The sequence below is a fragment of the Clupea harengus genome, chromosome 10, assembly GCF_900700415.2.
Source record: "Clupea harengus chromosome 10, Ch_v2.0.2, whole genome shotgun sequence".
Classification (NCBI taxonomy): Eukaryota; Metazoa; Chordata; class Actinopteri; order Clupeiformes; family Clupeidae; genus Clupea; species Clupea harengus.
In genome coordinates, this window is record NC_045161.1 from 9,528,968 (window position 1) to 9,547,250 (window position 18,283).

At 44.0% G+C, this 18,283-nt stretch overlaps 2 protein-coding genes across 2 annotated transcripts; one reads left to right on the forward strand and one right to left on the reverse strand.

Moving 5' to 3' along the window:
• Positions 1 to 323: 323 nt before the first annotated feature.
• Positions 324 to 3,363, forward strand: igfbp1a (insulin-like growth factor binding protein 1a). The gene is made up of 4 exons (XM_012839575.3): positions 324 to 876; positions 1,024 to 1,178; positions 1,670 to 1,798; positions 2,274 to 3,363. The coding sequence occupies exons 1-4, from the start codon at positions 504 to 506 to the stop codon at positions 2,397 to 2,399; spliced, it is 783 nt and encodes a 260-aa protein (XP_012695029.2). The 5' UTR covers positions 324 to 503; the 3' UTR covers positions 2,400 to 3,363.
• Positions 3,364 to 4,924: 1,561 nt separating this feature from the next.
• igfbp3 (insulin-like growth factor binding protein 3) lies at positions 4,925 to 15,632 on the reverse strand. Its single transcript, XM_012839573.2, has 4 exons — positions 15,068 to 15,632; positions 12,814 to 13,064; positions 12,262 to 12,381; positions 4,925 to 8,144 (listed from the first exon to the last, which is right to left on the reverse strand). The coding sequence occupies exons 1-4, from the start codon at positions 15,435 to 15,437 to the stop codon at positions 8,019 to 8,021; spliced, it is 867 nt and encodes a 288-aa protein (XP_012695027.1). The 5' UTR covers positions 15,438 to 15,632; the 3' UTR covers positions 4,925 to 8,018.
• Positions 15,633 to 18,283: the final 2,651 nt, after the last annotated feature.

The window sequence follows — 18,283 nt, forward strand, 5'->3', positions numbered from 1 at the left end:
ATGGAAACTTTCCTCGTGTATGCGCGCGATACAATGGTGATATGTATAGGAGACCCATAAATAGATGACATGTGACTACATACACTGCCTCCCTAAAACATTGTGTTTGGACGCTCACACAAACACATCAAACGCCTCTGAAGACTTGGACTAGTCGTTCCAAAATAAACATTGACGTGTTTTGCGCGTTGTATTCAAAACATGGCTCTTTGACCGGACATTGAGGTGGGCCAATCAGAAGCCCCCGGGATCCCCACACCTTCTTTCAGGCAAAGCACGAGAAAAAAAACTCATTCATGATGTCGCCCACGCGCGTCAAACATTTACAGGCACCGAGCCAGCGAAAGCCACCGCATAAAAACCGGCTCGCGAGTGGAGGAGGATCAGTAATCTCTTCCAAAAGCAGCAATCACCAGAGAAACGACAGGCGTCGGTGTTACTTAAAGCGTTATATCGATTCTATTTATTGATTAATTTTATCTTGGTCAAATCGAGTCACAGGGATGAGTCGGTTGAATATAGAGATTTTCGTTATGGCAGCTCTGAGCACGCTGCTCTTGTCCCAGGGGGTCCGGGGCTCGCCTGTTGCAGCGGCACAGGAGCCGATCCGCTGCGCCCCGTGCTCACAGGAGCGACTGGCCTCGTGCCCTGCAGTGGATCCCAGTTGTGAGGAGGTTCTCCGCGAGCCGGGCTGCGGTTGCTGCATGGCGTGCGCATTGAAGACAGGAGACTCGTGCGGTTTCTACACAGCGCCCTGCGGGTCTGGTTATCGCTGCCTCCCGAAGCCAGGCGAGAGCCGGCCTCTTCATGCGCTCAGCCGAGGACAGGGCATCTGCACCGAAAACACTGCACGTAGCCAGGAGCCACAGACTGCTGGTATGTTTCCCTCATATTGCAGGCGGGTTTATCGGAAGTTAATTGTACGGTAGCCTATCATTGAAAGGCATCGACGGCTTCTTCTAAACAGATTAAGCTCTCTTCATATGAAGTATTTCCATACGTTTATTTTTGTTCTTTTTTCAGATCCAAGTGAGACAGACGGGCCAGTGGTGTCAGAAACTGGCAACCCCCTTTTCCTTTCCGGCCACGGAAAGCCTATCGACCCACGGCTGGCTGCCGAAGCGCAAGAGAGTATGAAAGCCAAAGTGAACGCCATTATAAGGAAACTAGTCGAGCAGGTGAGAAGGATTTGTGCTTGTGTGTGTGAATATATGGGGCTGTGTATATATGGGGCTGTTTATGTGATGATCGTGGGAGGCGTTGTCTTGTATCAGCTTTTGAGATTATATGACCAGCGGCCGTAATACCTTTAATTTAAACTCCCTTGAAGAATGGTGATGTTTCACATACTAGAAAAGGTGAGAGGTAAAACGACTCCGTGATTGCTTAGGGGCGTGTCTGCGAGTTACCAGCAGGGGGGGCTCGCATGCCTTCGGAAGGATATGCTCGTGAGTTAGCCTGTCATGAGAAAAAGCCCGCAGGCCTTCAGGCACCTCTTGGAAATACATAATGCAGCTCCTGTTGATAGGGGCGCCACAAGTATGAGAGACACTAGTGTAGGTGTCGTCGTTACCTCTTTCTAGAAATAAAGAGATAAAAGTAAAATGAACTCCTGAAATGTCTGCAGTGTTTCATGGTTTTAAAATTCCTATTTCTTTCTCCTTTAAAGGGCCCGTGTCATGTGGAATTACAAACAGCACTTGAGAAGATCTCCAAGTCCCAGCAGAAGTTGGGGGACAAGCTCACCCGATTTTATCTACCTAACTGTGAAAAACAGGGACGCTACAAAGCCAAACAGGTATACATCTGAACTTACTTTCTCCCTCAGCTGTGTGTTTGTGTATGTATGTATTTGTGTGGGTATGCAAGTGTGTTTGGCAGTGTTTGTGTCTGTTTCTGTGTGTTTGGCTCAGTTCTTGCCAGTTCCTGTGTGTTAGCCAAAGAACAGGAGTGCAGCTCTGTTTTGTGTAGGCTCAGTTATAGGGCGTTTGTTCAGCTTAATCTCTCTTTACAATTGGAAACACGTGCACACACATACGTACGTACACACACACACAGACACTCAGACACGCATATACACACCCAGTTAGTCTCATCGTTCTCTGCTTTGGTGTAGCATGACTGAACTGGAATTTTGGACTTGTGTGTAACCACCCATTTGTGCGTTAGGGAAGTGTGTGTGTTTGTGTTCTTTCTAAAAGAAAAGGATGTAGAGGTTTAGGGACTAGTGTATCTGTATGTTTGGGATCTGACTGGTCTGTGTTACCTTGCAGTGTGAGTCATCACTGGACGGTACGAGGGGGACGTGCTGGTGTGTGTCACCCTGGACCGGAAAGAGGATTTTTGGGAGTAGCGACCTTCCGGAAGATTCCGAGTGCCCTCTGGAGCAGAATCAATGATGCACACCCTTCTATCATGCATCACTACTGACGTCTTTCTTTTAAAAGCCTTATTTATTGTCTACATTATGGGGGTCTGTAATTCAGGTACATGCGCTGTTATCGTGGGTAACATGTTCCACTGAAAGAAAAGAAATCTATTTTTTTTTTCCATGAAGGGAAAACTATGATATTTCTATGTATTTACATGCACTATATAATCTTATTTATTTTCAGCCCTGTGTATTCGTACTGATATTGGATATTTTTAACATCTTGCCATATTGTAATTTTTTATTTTATGTTTTGTAATTGTTATTATTATTATTATTATTATTATGGTATGTTTGTTATGTTTTGAGGTGTGTGAGGGGGTAGAGGAATCACTGTGACCAAACTTCTCTGATCTTCCTCTCTCTCTCACACACGCTCACACAAATACACTGCATGTCGCATTTGGGCGGCGGTTTACTGTTATTTTGCTGTTTCTGTTGTGTACTTGTTTTATTGGATTTGTTTTTGTGCACTGACTGATTTGGTTTGTGGCACTGATATGTATGTGTGTTTGGGGGAAACTATCCAGCACATGTACTCCTACTCTGGTTGCCTTCACCTTAAATAGGAGAGGGCATGACTGACCTGAGAACAGCTGCATTGTGGATAAAGGCAGGAGTCTGGGGGTGACATCACACTAACTCCCAGATCCTGGGTCAGGTCTGAATGTTTGAACTACCTCATAGTATCAAGATATGCATGCGATATGTCTGAGTGTTTGTGTGTCTGTGTCTCTCTGTGTGTATGCATAGAAGAAGAGAATGTGTGTTTAGTTTTGAATGTATTGTTCATGTGGTTTAAGTGCGAGTCTATCTTAATGTCAGTTTCTTGAATTCCAAAGGACTGTTCATTCATGTATACTGTATACTACTATTTTGTAATTTCTTTTGGCATAAACATATCTATATATTTAATAAAATATTTAATCAGATAACAGTCTTGAGCTAAATGTTTTTTTTACGGGAGCCTTAACATTAACTATTGTGGGGAATTTAGCAGGAGATTAATGATACTTGCACGTGACCCCTCACATAAAACTGGTTTAGAGAACTTGAGGCTGGTAAGCTTTTTCTCGGAGGAAAGTAATTGAGCCTTTTCACGTATTTCACATGATAGGGTCGTGCTTGAACATGCTCTTTTCCAGCACAGACGGGTGGACACACACACACACACACACACACACACACACAAATCCCTCACATTACATTCAAATGTAGTGCTGACTTTCATGAAAGAGTAGAGGCAAAACAGCTTTGTCTCACTGGAATGAATGTATGTGTACCTGATCTGCAATCAGGTGAGAAACTTTTGACCAAGTAAATGAGAAGCCATTGGAGACAGGCGGAGTAGTCAGACAAGGATTGCTTTCATTTTATCAATGCAGACTCAAACTTTACCACCTACCCTAACCCTAAGTCTACATCATATAACCCCAGGAAAAATAACCCTAACCCTAAGATTGTTATTTAACGTGCTGTGAATAGTACAGGTATATATTAAAGCCCCACGCATCACACATAGCACAAACATTAAATATAGTAATATTAATATGTAGGCCACATACATACATCAAAAATACATACATGCATAGATACAAACGTGCATACATACATACATGCATATACCAAGATAATATACAATGCATTTGAAATTTTGATAATGCCCTGGCCTATTTAAAAGGGTATATTTAGGCAGTGTGTGTGTGTGTGTGTTCTTATCGTGGTAATCTCAGAGATGGAGTCCCAGGCTAACTTTAGCGTGGTATTTGAGGGGGCTGGGCTCCGCTCTCACCAGTGTGTTCCACCCACACTGTATTTGCACTGGTTGGGCACTGGAATTCCATATCCACTCCAGCACACGCACACACACGCACACACGCACACACACACATACAAACACACACATGCACACGCACACACGCACACGCACACGCACACACACAAACACACACACATACACACACACACACACACACGCACACACACACACACACAAACACGCACACACACACACACACAAACACGCACGCATACACACACACACACACACACACACACACGCACACACACACAAATATGCTGCATGCTCCCAGCCTTTCTAGTACCATAATTAATTAATTATTACCAGCTCATTATGATCTAATATTCAAAGCATAGCAAAACCAATAGCATTGGAATTTCAAGATCTGTCAGTCTGCTAAGTTTGTGTTTTTAAATGATTAATAGATTATTAAATTACCAGTTTACAGTTGAAGTGAATCTAAATCATAACTTCTAATACTGATACAAGATTTTAGTTGGAGTTACTGTTTACTGTTTCACCATCTCTATATTGTACACTAATGGGTTTTTAATTCAGTTAACGGTTTTCTCTTACGATATAAAAGTTTTAAAAATGATTTATTTTGTTATCTCCTCAACACATATCCTCCAGTCAGATGAATGTTACATCAGGTAACATGGCATGCATCGTTCAAAAAACAACACTCAAACTATTACATAAATTAAAATAGTCTGTTTTTATTTATTAAAAAAAAAGACATTAAATACAAATTATATTTCAACAAGTACATTTCTTCTTTCAAAGAAAACAGTATGTGTAATTTCTACTTTAGTACAATGAAAAGCTTTCATAGAATTAAAATCTTTCAAATGATGACAAAACAAAAGAACACACCATTACCCGTGACTGAACAGATCCTGGCATTGCACAATAGAGAGACGTGGGCTAGGACAGCTTCACTAAGCTCAGTGTAAGCTTTAAAGTAAGCTTAGTTTAGTGTACATTTTGGCTCTAGCGACACTAACACCTGGCACAGCTTTGGCCATGCTGATGTTTTTCCACTTTTTTTTATTTTATTTTCACATGCACCTAAGCTTAGTTTTAAGCACAGATTATTTCAGCCTACCTCAGTATATTCTTAATCAAGTAAAGTAAATTTGTAAAGCACTTTGTACAAGAGAAGTTGTCATGAAGACGCGTTAGCTGAATTTAGCGTCCGCAAGTCTTCAGAGCTCAGCTACATTTATTCTACATTTCCATAGCTTCAGATTAGCTTATTCTGTGAATCAACTTCTGACCAGCTAAGATTAGGTTCAGCAAATGCCTTCACTTTGATGAAGCTTTAGCGCTGCATGACTTAACTAAAGGTAGCACCAGAAAGCACTTCACTTAGCTTAAGCTAAAAGAGGAAGCAGCTTGATGATGCATAACCACACAGCTGTTCCAAGATCAGATGTCCATTAAAAAAGTGAAAGACTATGCTCAATGTTGATAAATAAAAATATTTCAAAGACATTCTTTAGTGATTATAGTCCCCCGAAAATACACTGACCTTAAGCTACTGAATGCAGCTGTGCAACAAACATGCCATTGAATATATATTTATTTAAGAAAAAAAAATGTGAAGTTTGGATCAGCTTATATACTTTTCTGACATAAATAACTTTTCTGTCTCCTGAAGCAATGCACGCGCATCCCCTCTGGAAGAAAATATATATGTATTCACTTTAAAAAGGACAAACTCACAGATATTGGAGGGCCAATGATCAGACACTTAGGATTTTCTCCCAAAACCAACCCAACTAAGAAAATGTCAGCACCAGAGATTTTTTCTTAAGTCTGCTTTATGCTTGCTTGTTTGTTTTTAGTGGGAGGGGGGGGGGGTCGATGGGTGGATGGGAGGTTAGGGTTGGTGATTGCAGGTTGGCAAACTGCATGCTCCTGAGCTACTGGGCAGCGTTCTCATTGGTTCCCTCCATTTTCAAGTCTTCTATCAGGAAATCAGGTGTAGAGCACTAATAAAAGATAGGGCCTGACGTCCACATGTCCCATGAAGGATTCAAGGACAAAAGGGTGCGAATTTGCTTGTGCATGTGTGTATGCGCATCTGTACTTGTATGTGTGTGTGTGTGTGTGTGCATATGCACGACTGAAAGCCATGAGGCACGGAGAGTGATGTGGTGTTTTTTGGCCAGTCTACTTCAAACTCTAATTCCAGCATCACCACAATTAAAGGCAAAAGACCCCTCTGGTCTTGTTAAGGCAAGCAGAGTCTGCATAGCCATGAAGTGGATATTCCTCCATTCCCATTAAGAGCACATGTCCCACTACTGAGAGTGTCTAGCCTCAGATGGCAAACGTATCACATCAGGGCTGATCTTTTTTTTTATGAAGTCATGGATGCTCTGGCGCTCTGGTTTATCACAACAAGGAGCTGGCTCTTTTTTTTGTCAGGACAGAGGTGCCTTTTCTTTCTCTGATACCCCATTCAGTTCTCGTTCATTCAGCTTGACACTGGACTGAGCATCAGAAGGCTTCTGATGGCCCCCGATTGGAAATACACCCAATGTGACATTGCTTCCTTTGAAAACACAGAGCCAGCAACTTGTATTGCAAGTCCCTATGTTGAATACGGCGATAACATTTTTTTATCAGATTATTGTAAAGAACTGCCATGTTTGGGACAAGAGACTCTCTTTAGGTAAAAAACATTAGCCAGTGTCCTTAACATGCTTAGGACGCTGGTGTAGTTGTTGCAAAAGAAATGACATGACCTCCATGTTGTCTGCTGAGAAGTGTTCTGGATGATGCTGTCCTGTCTGACTAAAAGCTTCTTTATGCGGCTTCCGGTGTGTTTTCTGTACGTCTACCACCACTCTTAGAAAAAAGGTGACACCTAGAACCCTCCAGAGTTCTTCATATGTTCTCCAAAAACATCACATCTTACACAAAACCTTTTCCACACAAGGTACATTTCTTAGCAAAAGGGATTTTGGAGCTGACAACAGTATTTCAGAGTTGAAAACTGGTATATAGCTGACAACCATTAAGTTCCAAAAAAGGGTTCTATACATGAAACTACATGACATGGTTCTAAGCCAGTTCTTTTCAAAGTTTCTTTGATGCCAACAACCCTATTCTCTTAGAGAGTGAAATACTTCAATCACCATCCTGTGAAGAATAAATAAATCAAATAAATAAAAACAAAGCTATTTCTCACTGGTGAAGGTTCTAGAGAACATTTTGTATGTTAACCCTTTTAGTTCCTGGAGTGTGGCGGGCCACCGTGGACAGCTTTTCACGGTTTTGTGACAGAAGCCATCTTGGACAGCGTGAAAAGTGCATTTAGTGCATCTGCTCAGATGGAGCGTGCTCACTACAGGGGGACGGGCTGCCGCAACAACGATGATCGCGACGACAGAGGACAAACAGCAAATACGCAACCTGATTGGAGGAGAGCTGAAGTGGCAGACAATTTAGAGGGCGAGAGCTCCTTCAAACTAACCAGTCAAAGACCGGCGTGACATCACCAACAACAACTGGCTCTAAGGAGCTCACCGATATCAGCACCAGTGCACCATGGGAAAAACTTAGCACCATGGGACTGTTAACCTGTAAAGGAGCTATGCATGATCCAACCCCAAAGGACACACACAAGTACACACATGCACACACAAACACACAAAACATATACACGCACACACACAAACACACTACATCTAAAAGTGTGTGTTTATCTAGCCCGAGTCCTCGAAAGAACACTTCCCCTCCCTCCCTCTCTCTCCCACATTGTCTTGCCACATTTTACTTATTTTCCAGGTTGTAGCAATGTGAGGATCCCTGGTCTCTGCCATCATATCCGGGCAATCGCTGGCCATACTTGTCCACACACCAGCAGTAGCCTCTCCTGCGACCCTTTGAAGGACGACACTGCAGAGAAAGTGATGGACAGAAAGGGGAGGCGGGTTGATTGAAGGGGGCAGATTGGAAGAAAGACAGGGCAGAGGGAGAAAGAGCAGGTGGTCAGTTTCCAGTTGTAAATAAATCCATTTGAATTCAAAAGATGTAAGCTGAACTGCCAGGTAAGGAGGAGAGATTGAGAAAGAGATGTTCATGAAAAATACTTCAGTGTGTTTGTCCATTCATATATGTGCGGACACAGAACTCTTTACAATGAGAAAGGGTCATTTTAGAGTTGCTCTGTGCATTAAACACACACAGAGACACAGACACACACACACACACACACACACACACACACACACACACACACACACACACACACACACACACACACACACAAAACACTCAGACACACACACATGAAAGTTTAATAGGACTGGGGGCTATTTTAGGCAACTGGCACAAACTTAAATGCATCTGGGGACAATTATCCTACACTGGTAAAAAAAAAAAAAAACACCCACAGACGCGCACACATACACAAACACAACCTTAGATGCACACACACACACACACACACACACACACACACACACACACACACACACACACACACACACACACACACACACACACACACACACACACACACACACACACACACACACACACACACACACACACACACACACAGAGTTATATAAGCTTTTTCTTTGGGTCCTTCACTTCTCTACAGTTTCCTTTCCAGCAGAGAAAGAAAGACACTAGAAGAATAGGAAGGAAGAGGAGAAAGGCTTGGTTTATGAATCCTGAAAGAACCGGCAAAAAACATTCAAAACGCAAGAGAGCCATGAACAATAAAACATCAGTTCTCTTTCTCAGAGTGGGCTACAGAGAAGTTAAAAGAGCGAAAAAAGATAAGAGAGAGAGAGAGAGAGAGAGGGGGGGAATCATTAAAGCTTTTGCCAGGCAAAGTTTCTTTCCAGGGATTCTTTCACAGTGACTGTCAGCATGAGCCTGGCCTGTGTGAAAGTAGCCATTACAAAAGCCAAACATGTACGACTAAAACCGCTGCTCTGAGCTTGAAAACTAAAAAGTGCTTCCCTGTCCAAGCTCTGTTCTTTCTCATTCCCTCTAAATTCAACTCAACTCAACTCTCTTCTCCTTTCTGCACACTACTTCTCTTCTCTAGTCTTCTTCCCTTGTCTGTTCTTTCTCATGCAACTCTTCTCCTCTCTCTTCTCCTTTCAGCACCCTTCTTCTCCTCTCTTCTCTCTTCTTCTTGCCCTTCAGCTATTTTGGGCTATTCCAACCGGTCCATCTGTAGAACAAGGTTTAGCAAATAGCTGAATGATGAGGTGAGCGTTTCAGTGTTTCAGTGTGTGCGTGTGTGTGGGTCTGCATGTGCATGTGTGAGTGTTAGAGACAGAAAGAGTGTGTTGTGTATACAATCGACAGTGTCTGTGTGTGTGTGTGTGTGTGTGTGTGTGTGTGTGTGTGTGTGTGTGTGTGTGTGTGTCTGTGTGTGTGTGTGCTCGCGTGTCTGTGTATGTGTGTGTGTGTAACAGTGAGTCTCAGTCCTCTCTATAATGATGCCCTTATAGGTAGTGGGAAAGCGGAAGGACATTAAAAGCAGCCACAGGGTAAATACACATACACACACAAACACACACACACACACAAACTCATAAAAAGGCTAAACACACAATAACACAAACATGCAGCCTACACACCCACACACACACACTGAATGAAAAAATACCATTTTACATAGGACAGGGCATGATTAATATTGAAAATGCATATACCATTGGTCAGTGTGAATGTGTGTGTGTGTGTGTGTGTGTGTGTGTGTGTGTGTGTGTGTGTGTGTGTGTGTGTGTGTGTGTGTGTGTGTGTGTGCATTTCTATAAAAATAGTAGTGTGTGTACCTTGACCTTGAAAACATGATGACCAGCCTGGTGAGTATGTGTTCATATGTGTGTGTGTGTGTGTGTGTGTGTGTGTGTGTGTGTGTGTGTGTGTGTGTGTGTGTGTGTGTGTGTGGGTGCAAGAGGGGAAATGCTGTTCATGTGTATTAGTATGGATCTGTAACAAAATGATTGTGGCTGACCTAGATGTCTTTCGCTTCCATTCCAAACTTGCCAGTTCTATGGAATGTGTGTGTTTGTGTGTGTGTGTGTGTGTGTGTGTGTGTGTGAGTGTGTGTGTGTGTGTGTGTGTGTGAGTGTGTGTGCAAACGTGTTGTTTGGGGGAAGGTTTTTCTCAGATCATTTTGAAAAGCCTTCTCTGCTCTTGGTGATGTGATTATTGTGGCTTGAGACAAGTCACAACAGCAGCTGCAGCTCACCGCCACCTACACATCTCTACATACCGCTCCTCATCTCCACCTTCCCCTCCTCATCTTCATCAACTCCTCCTCATCTCCAACCACCTCCTCTGTCCTCTGCTCCTGGCTCTTCCTCATGTCCTCCACTGATGTACGTTGACACACTCTCTCTCTCTCTGTTTATGTGTGTATATCGTTAAAATCCCCCACAACCTCTCTCTGACTCTTGTTATTTCTTTCTTTCTTTATACTTTCTCTTGTTACTTTCTCTCTCTCTCCCTCTCTCTCTATCTCTCTCTCTTTCTCTCCCTCTAACTTTCTCTGGATCTCACCCTCCACACTAAGACTATCCTTGTCCTGTTAGATTCCCATGTCCTCCAGGCCAGGGGCTTAGTTCTCGTGCAGCAGCCAGAGAGGGAGCATTCATCCTGGGCCGGTGTAGACAGGGCCCTGGGGGAGGGGTGTTCAGGCCAGAGCCCTCATGCTTGGATAGCTCTCAGATACTGAGCCAATTCATATAATCAGGCCTAAAAATAGCATAGAAATGAACAGGCCCTCCACAGGTATGGCTTGCACACACACTCACACACACTACAGCACAGACATACAACACATACCACTGTTTTCATACACACACACACACACACACACACACACACACACACACACACACACACACACACACACACACACACACACACAAATGGGTACGGCTGTACAGATATACACATACATTGGTTGCACTTACATACATAAATGCACCCCCACCAGACACACACATACACACAAACACACACACACACACACATACACACACAAACACACACGCACACACACATACACTCTCTCTCACACACACACACACACACACACACACACACACACACACACACACACACACACACACACACACACACACACACACACACACATCAGCCTTAGATGCACATATACACATTAAAGGTATCCGAGCACTGTTAGGCACACACATGCAAAAGACATACATGAGCCACGTGTGCACATACAAACATTCATATAGTCAAACCCTGGGGAAATTGCAGAATCATGCTCACATATTCAACTCACTCACACACTCACACACATATACACACATGCTGGCATATACTACTCACTCTCTCTCTCTCTCTTTCTCTCTTTCTCTCTCTCTCTCTCTCTCTCACAGACACACACACACACACACTTCTCACGTTACATTATTTGAGGACAGGAAAAGCCCCTGGGCACCCAGGACAGCACTCTGGCTTTCTCCCTGCTCTCTCTCTCTTGTTCTTTCTTTCTTTCTCTCTCTTTCTTCTTCTTCTACTTCTCCTTTTTTCTACCCCCTAATCTTTTCCTCCTCCCTGTCTCCCAACCTTTCCCCCGCTCTCTCCAGATCTCCCCCTCTCCTTACACACTGTCTATTTCCTCCGTCACCCCCCACCACCACCACCACCAGTAGATGGTTCACACGCTCTCCACTGCATTAGTATTTTCCGGTCGTAAATTCTCATGTTGCACCATGCCCCATTTCTTTGGGCATTCACCAGACACACATGGAAACATACACACACACACACACACACACACACACACACACACACACACACACACACACACACACGCGCGCACACACGCACACACACGCACACACACACACACACACACAGGCTCACACACACAGACACTGTCGGATTTATAGATAGATAAATAGATAGATAGATAGATAGATAGATAGATAGATAGATAGATAGATAGATAGATAGATAGGTAGATCCTTACTTTTGTTGCGTACATGTGTGCTTATGTGTCTCTTACTTGTTTTTTCTTGTAGAATCCTCTCCGGTCGCAATTCGGGATGTGAACGCCTCTTGGGTTCAACACGTTTGTGATCTTAAGACTTTTCAACACACTCTCCATCTCCCTTCGACATGGGCCCTGCCACACACACATCATACACATGCACTGTCCATCTCACTGAAGCAGACAACCCCACACTGCACCCCCCCAACAGGTACACACACACATACACACGTACTAATGTTACATACCCATGCCAAGATTATGTAATTATTACAATAGGCATACAAGCTGAGGTCAAGTTCATCCCCCCTAGTATTTTCTGGATTTGTTAATAAGCCCACACCTTTCATTTGAAGGAAATATCAATGGCTACCCAGTTTCCTCTGGGTGTGGCTGCGGAACCACCTGACTTTACTTTTGAAAAAATCTGAACCTTAGCACCACTGCAATCCCCCCTGACACACACACATACACAAACAACCTACCAATCTCACACATCTCACACACCAACAGAGCCCCATGCCAGCACACACACACACACACATAGGCATGTACCAGTCCACTTACATACTCCGTCTCTCTCTTGGTGTCCAGGCTGAAGTTGTGTGTGTCTGTGTGCAAGTCGCCGCCAACCGACTCCATTCTGTAGCTCTGACTCTTCCTGTTCTTCTCTTTCCTGACCACGCCAAGCCTGCTGAGGAGGGGTGGGACTTTGTGCTCTGTCACTGCCGGCTGGGGGCGGCCTTCGGACGCCATGGCGACTGTCATCATGGTGATGTTGGAATTTGCCTCCTCCTGATATGACTCCTCAGGATTGTCTGGGATCAATAGGAGAACATCAGCATGTACTGAGGCACACACACACACACACACATGCATGCACACACACAAACACATGCACACAAACTTTTTCCCCCATGAAATTGTTTACATTTTGTATAACTCCATTATTTGTGGACTTGAGTGTAATTGTGTTTGTGTGATTGTGTGTGTGTGTGTGTGTGTGTGTGTGTGAGTTGGGGGGGAGGGGCTTGACTATGTGTGTGTGCACGCATGCGCATGTGTGTTGTTTATGTGTTTGAAATGGGTAACTTGAGGTTCTTCTGTCACTGAAGTAATTGGGCATCAGAGCAACCCTCTTACCACACTATGGTGTAATCTGACCATAGATATCATGGCATCTTATGAAAACAAGCTGCAGTACCAATAGAAACATGAGCAGGGAGCAGACATGGAAAAATACCAGTTAATATTTCTGTAGAGCTGTAGTAGGACTAATCCCTATCTTTATCTCTTTCCCACACACCATCAGTGAAGCAACATTCATTTTTTCTTTGGGCTCTCTCACTTCACACATGGTACATGAGTGGTGGGATGTGGTATCATAGATATTATCTTTCCCATATATAATGACATAGATCACACAATCCAACAACATTAACATTTTTGACTTTTCGCATCCAAGCTTTTCCACAGCTGACAGCCAAAATGTTTTGATAAAATGTCTCTATTATACTGTTATTACCCAGTTCATCCTACATTAGAGGGATTAAATGAAAGATCAAAACAACAGGCATTCAAAGGTATAAAAGAAGGATCAGCCCCCAAAATGCTCCAATCACTGCACCTCCAGACCCAGACACCAAGGTGAGAGCCAACCCACACCTCTGTGTTAACCCTTAATGTTCATGACAATGGTGAACTGACAAAATGTCTGCCAGGAGATAGCGTTTTGAATAAAATACCAAATCTGACATTACAAAATGAAAACTATACAAAGTTAGAGAGAGGGGAAAGATCGAGTTCTCATTTATGTTGACAACTGAATCAATATCCACAACATGGCAAGGGCCAACAAGTGCCTCTGTGTAATGATGACTGTGGCCATCAGATGTGACTTCAGATCAAGTATGAGTCACAGGCCTTCTCACAACTACATGAGGATGTAACGGCTGGGGCTGGGTATCAATGGCGCTGCTTTTGTGTATCTGCCTGCTGTCAATGAGGCTCTGTGCAGCTGACTGGCAAACAGCGCGGGAAGCCATTCACAAAACTGCAGCCACGCTCACTGGCGACGACTAAATATACACGCATGTGGCAACCCCTAACGATTGGGTTGACTTGGCCAAAATTCTCTGTGTGTGTGTGTGTGTGTGTGTAAGAGAGAGAGAGAGAGTGAGAGAGACAGAGAGAGAGAGAGAGAGAGAGAGAGAGAGACAGGACCCCGCACACAAACAAATTCGCGCGCGCACGCGCGCGTACACACACACACACACACACACATATTGAAAGGCATAGAGGACTCGCTGTGGCTCGAGCGTTATAGAGAACAACGGCGGTAGTGTGGAACCGGACACGAGGCCTCGCAAGGTGGGTTTCGTGGCGGGACTGCGCGGTTGCCTTGACGCCAAAAAGTCACTGGAGATTCGGGCTATCTGCGCAACAACGCGCGAAGACATGTCTACCCAACCAACTCCCAAGTTAACCGTTGGTTTAAGAACAGAAAATAAGCAGTCTGTGTCCAAAACATAATATTTATCTAAATGATCGAAGCGTCGAGTGCGCTAAGGACTTTAACCCAAAGTTGTGTAGTAAGTGATAAATCCTAGTGCAGTGCACAATCCTGTTAAATGCCCTCTCGCTTGAGCGCTCTTGTGTGTGTGCGTGTCTCTGTGCATTTGTCATTAGGTATGTCTGTGAGGGGGGTTTAACCTAACATCCCTGTCTGCCTCGAATCACAAACACACGCACGCACAGAGATAAATAGGTAGATGCTTTTAGTGGCCCTATTTGCGCGCAATGGAGGCTACAACTGACTTACCGTGTTTGCCGGTGGGCAGTATTACTCCCGTGAGTGTTTTATCTGTTGAGACTAGGGTACACACTCCCCGGCCTTCCAGCAGAGCTTGCAGCGGTCTGGTCTCGTGAGGCCGTAGCCGACAACGGAGACCGCTTCCGCAGCGGCTCGTGTAAACTCCGCAAGCTTGGCCCTCGCGGAGTGCACAAGTCAGGCAACACCCACAACCTGGCTCGCGCACCGGCTCCAAGCAGTCTCTCGGCAGCAGCGGCTTGCACAGAGTCAGCGCATGCGAGTCGCAGGGCTCGCAACGGACCACCGGCCCAACGCTTTCCGTGAACCGGGTAAAGGCCGCAAGCAGCGCCGTCAAAAAGAGAGCACACAGTCCAGTCATCCCCTCGACAGGCGCGGCCTCGGGCTTATTTCACGAAAATAAAATGCGCGTGTGTCACTTCTGTGGTCTGTCACTATCCCTGCGGCGCAAGCGATTCTCTCCATCTGTAGATTCCGCGAGAGGAACTCCCGGTTTTATACAGACTGAAAAAAACCGACACGAGCTGCGAAGCACACCCCCCGCCGGATGAATTATGTGAACGCCAGACTCACGCACTCCCACCCCTAACACACAAACCGAGTCGCACGCAGACCCACACATACACACAGCATACCTCTTTGATGTGATGAACATCGCTTTTTAATAACTGACTCCAAAACAAACAACAACAACTTAAGACACAAACACAACAAAAACAACAGCAGCATTATTATGATAACTATGACGACGACGTTGATGATGATTATTGACTTAAACATGAGAGGAACATAATAGCAGGTTATTCCATTACAAACAGCTTAATGTGGTACGTCTAAAATAGGTTGTTATATGCAATGTGTTGTTATATACCAAGAGCTGCAACTGTTGAGGTGAGTGTAGTTGATCTGAGAGTTTGATATTTAGAATATGAATATATGCTAATGCATTTGTGTGCAGGCTGCATGATCTATATATTTCTCTCTCACTCTGTCTTTGTCTCTCTCTGGGATACAAACATACGTGCGTGCACGCACGTGCACAGACACACACACACACCATCACCACCACCACCTATAATAAATAAAAACATAAACTTTCTTGACCATCATTATCTCTTCAACCTATTTCATCACCCTTTTGTCGGCAACAATTTAATGCATAGTCCATTGAAGCACACACGCATATGTATTCTTTGTACATTGTATCTCCTTGTTTCTCCCACACGGCACCTTTTTTCTTTCCTCTCTGCCCCTCCATGTGTCTCCCACCTTTCTCTTTCTCGCCTCCTCTCCTCTTCACTCTCCTCCTGTTGTTCATTTTCCTGGAAAGTGAGTAATTTCACAGCATGACATCCGTGGTCAAAGATGTGTGCAAGTGTATGTGAGCGAATGTGTAAGTGCATGTGCATATTTGTTATATTGTGTATGTGTACATGCAGTTAGCTTGTGTGTGCATCAGTGCATTTTTGTGTGTATGTAAATGCATGCATGATTGAGTATGATGGAGAACTGGTCAGAAGTATATGTGGTTGTAAAGCCTTTTTGGTATGTGTGTGTGTGCGTGTGTGTGTGTGTGTGCATCAGTGCATTTTTGTGTGTATGTAAATGTGTGCATGACTGAGTATGATGGAGAACTGGTCAGATAATAAAGATTAATTATACATTTTGGTAATTATGTGAGGCACAGAGATGCTTTTTAGGAGTAAACAGATCTACTCTGAATGAAGCCTGAAGTATATGTGGTTGTAAAGCCTTTTCGGTGTGTGTGTGTGTGTGTATGTGTGTGTTTGTGTTTGTGTGTTTGGAGGGGGTGTGGTTGGATGTGCATGTATATGAGTATGTGTGTGAGAGAGAGTGGGAGCGAGCGAGAGAGTCTGTGTATGTGTGTGCAAGGGTGTGTTTTCCTTGAAAACATCTGGAGTTCCATGAATCCATAAAAACATTCTGACAACAGAGTATGTGAGAGGGCAAACGAAAGGGAGAGGAGTGTGTGTGTGTGTGTGTGTGTGTGTGTGTGTGTGTGTGTGTGTGTGTGTGTGTGTGTGTCCCAGTTTCACTTCATTTGGGCTAACAAAGAAATGTAGAAGGCAAACTCTCTTGCATCTACAGCACTAATGCCTATGCTATAAGTCTACCTCACATAGACACTCACGGACACACACACTTCAGATCTGAATCTCTCATGCAGTGAAGCAACGGGCACCTGCCATGCAACTTACAGACAGCTAACACACCAAACGTGTGTGGAACTGGAATGTGTGTATGAGTGTGTGTGTGTTTGTGCATGTGTGCATATGTGTGTGTATGTGTGCCTGCATGGTTCAGCCTGTGATTACGTTCTCTGTAAAGGACTGCAACCTACGATGTGCATACTTGGCTGGACAACGTGTGAAATTCCTGATATGGACGTTATTTCTGACAGAAAACATTTGGGAAAGGGGATTGACATGAAAAGTTGGGATAAAGAGTGAGAGGGAGAGAGAGTGAGATCTAATCCCTCTGGTTCTTATTACCATGGGGATGTGGTGTACATCAACCTCTCCCATCGCTACAGGAAATTCATCTATTTCTCCAAAAAAAACCAAAAAAACAATACACACACACACTCACACTCCACCTTCTAGTCTCTCAAAGTTGTGTTTACATTCTCTTGGCTGTGATAACTTCATTGAATATATCCTTAGCTGCCATTCAGTCATTAGGAATGTTATGTAACTTTGTTTAAAACAATACATGTGTATGTCTGAATATGGGTGTAACACCTGTGAATATGTTGACCTGTCCGTGCATGTGTGTTGGTTGAAATGTACACTCTGTGCACATAGAGGAGAGTGTGTGTGACAGAGACTGTGTGTGTGTGTGAGAGTAACAGAGAGAGAAAACGTGTGTGCTTGTGCCCACTGGCAGTGTGCTTTTTGACCTTACTCATGTCCACTTTTTATCTAACCCCCTTCACATGCAAAAGTTCTTTACTCGCATCACAGTAAGCCAGCAATATAGAGTCAGACACACACACACGCACGCACATACACACGCACACACAGACACACATACGCATGCACACGCACATGCACACGCACACACGCACGCACACACACATACACATACACATACACATACACATACACATACACATACACATACACATACACATACACATACACATACACATACACATACACATACACATACACATACACGCACACG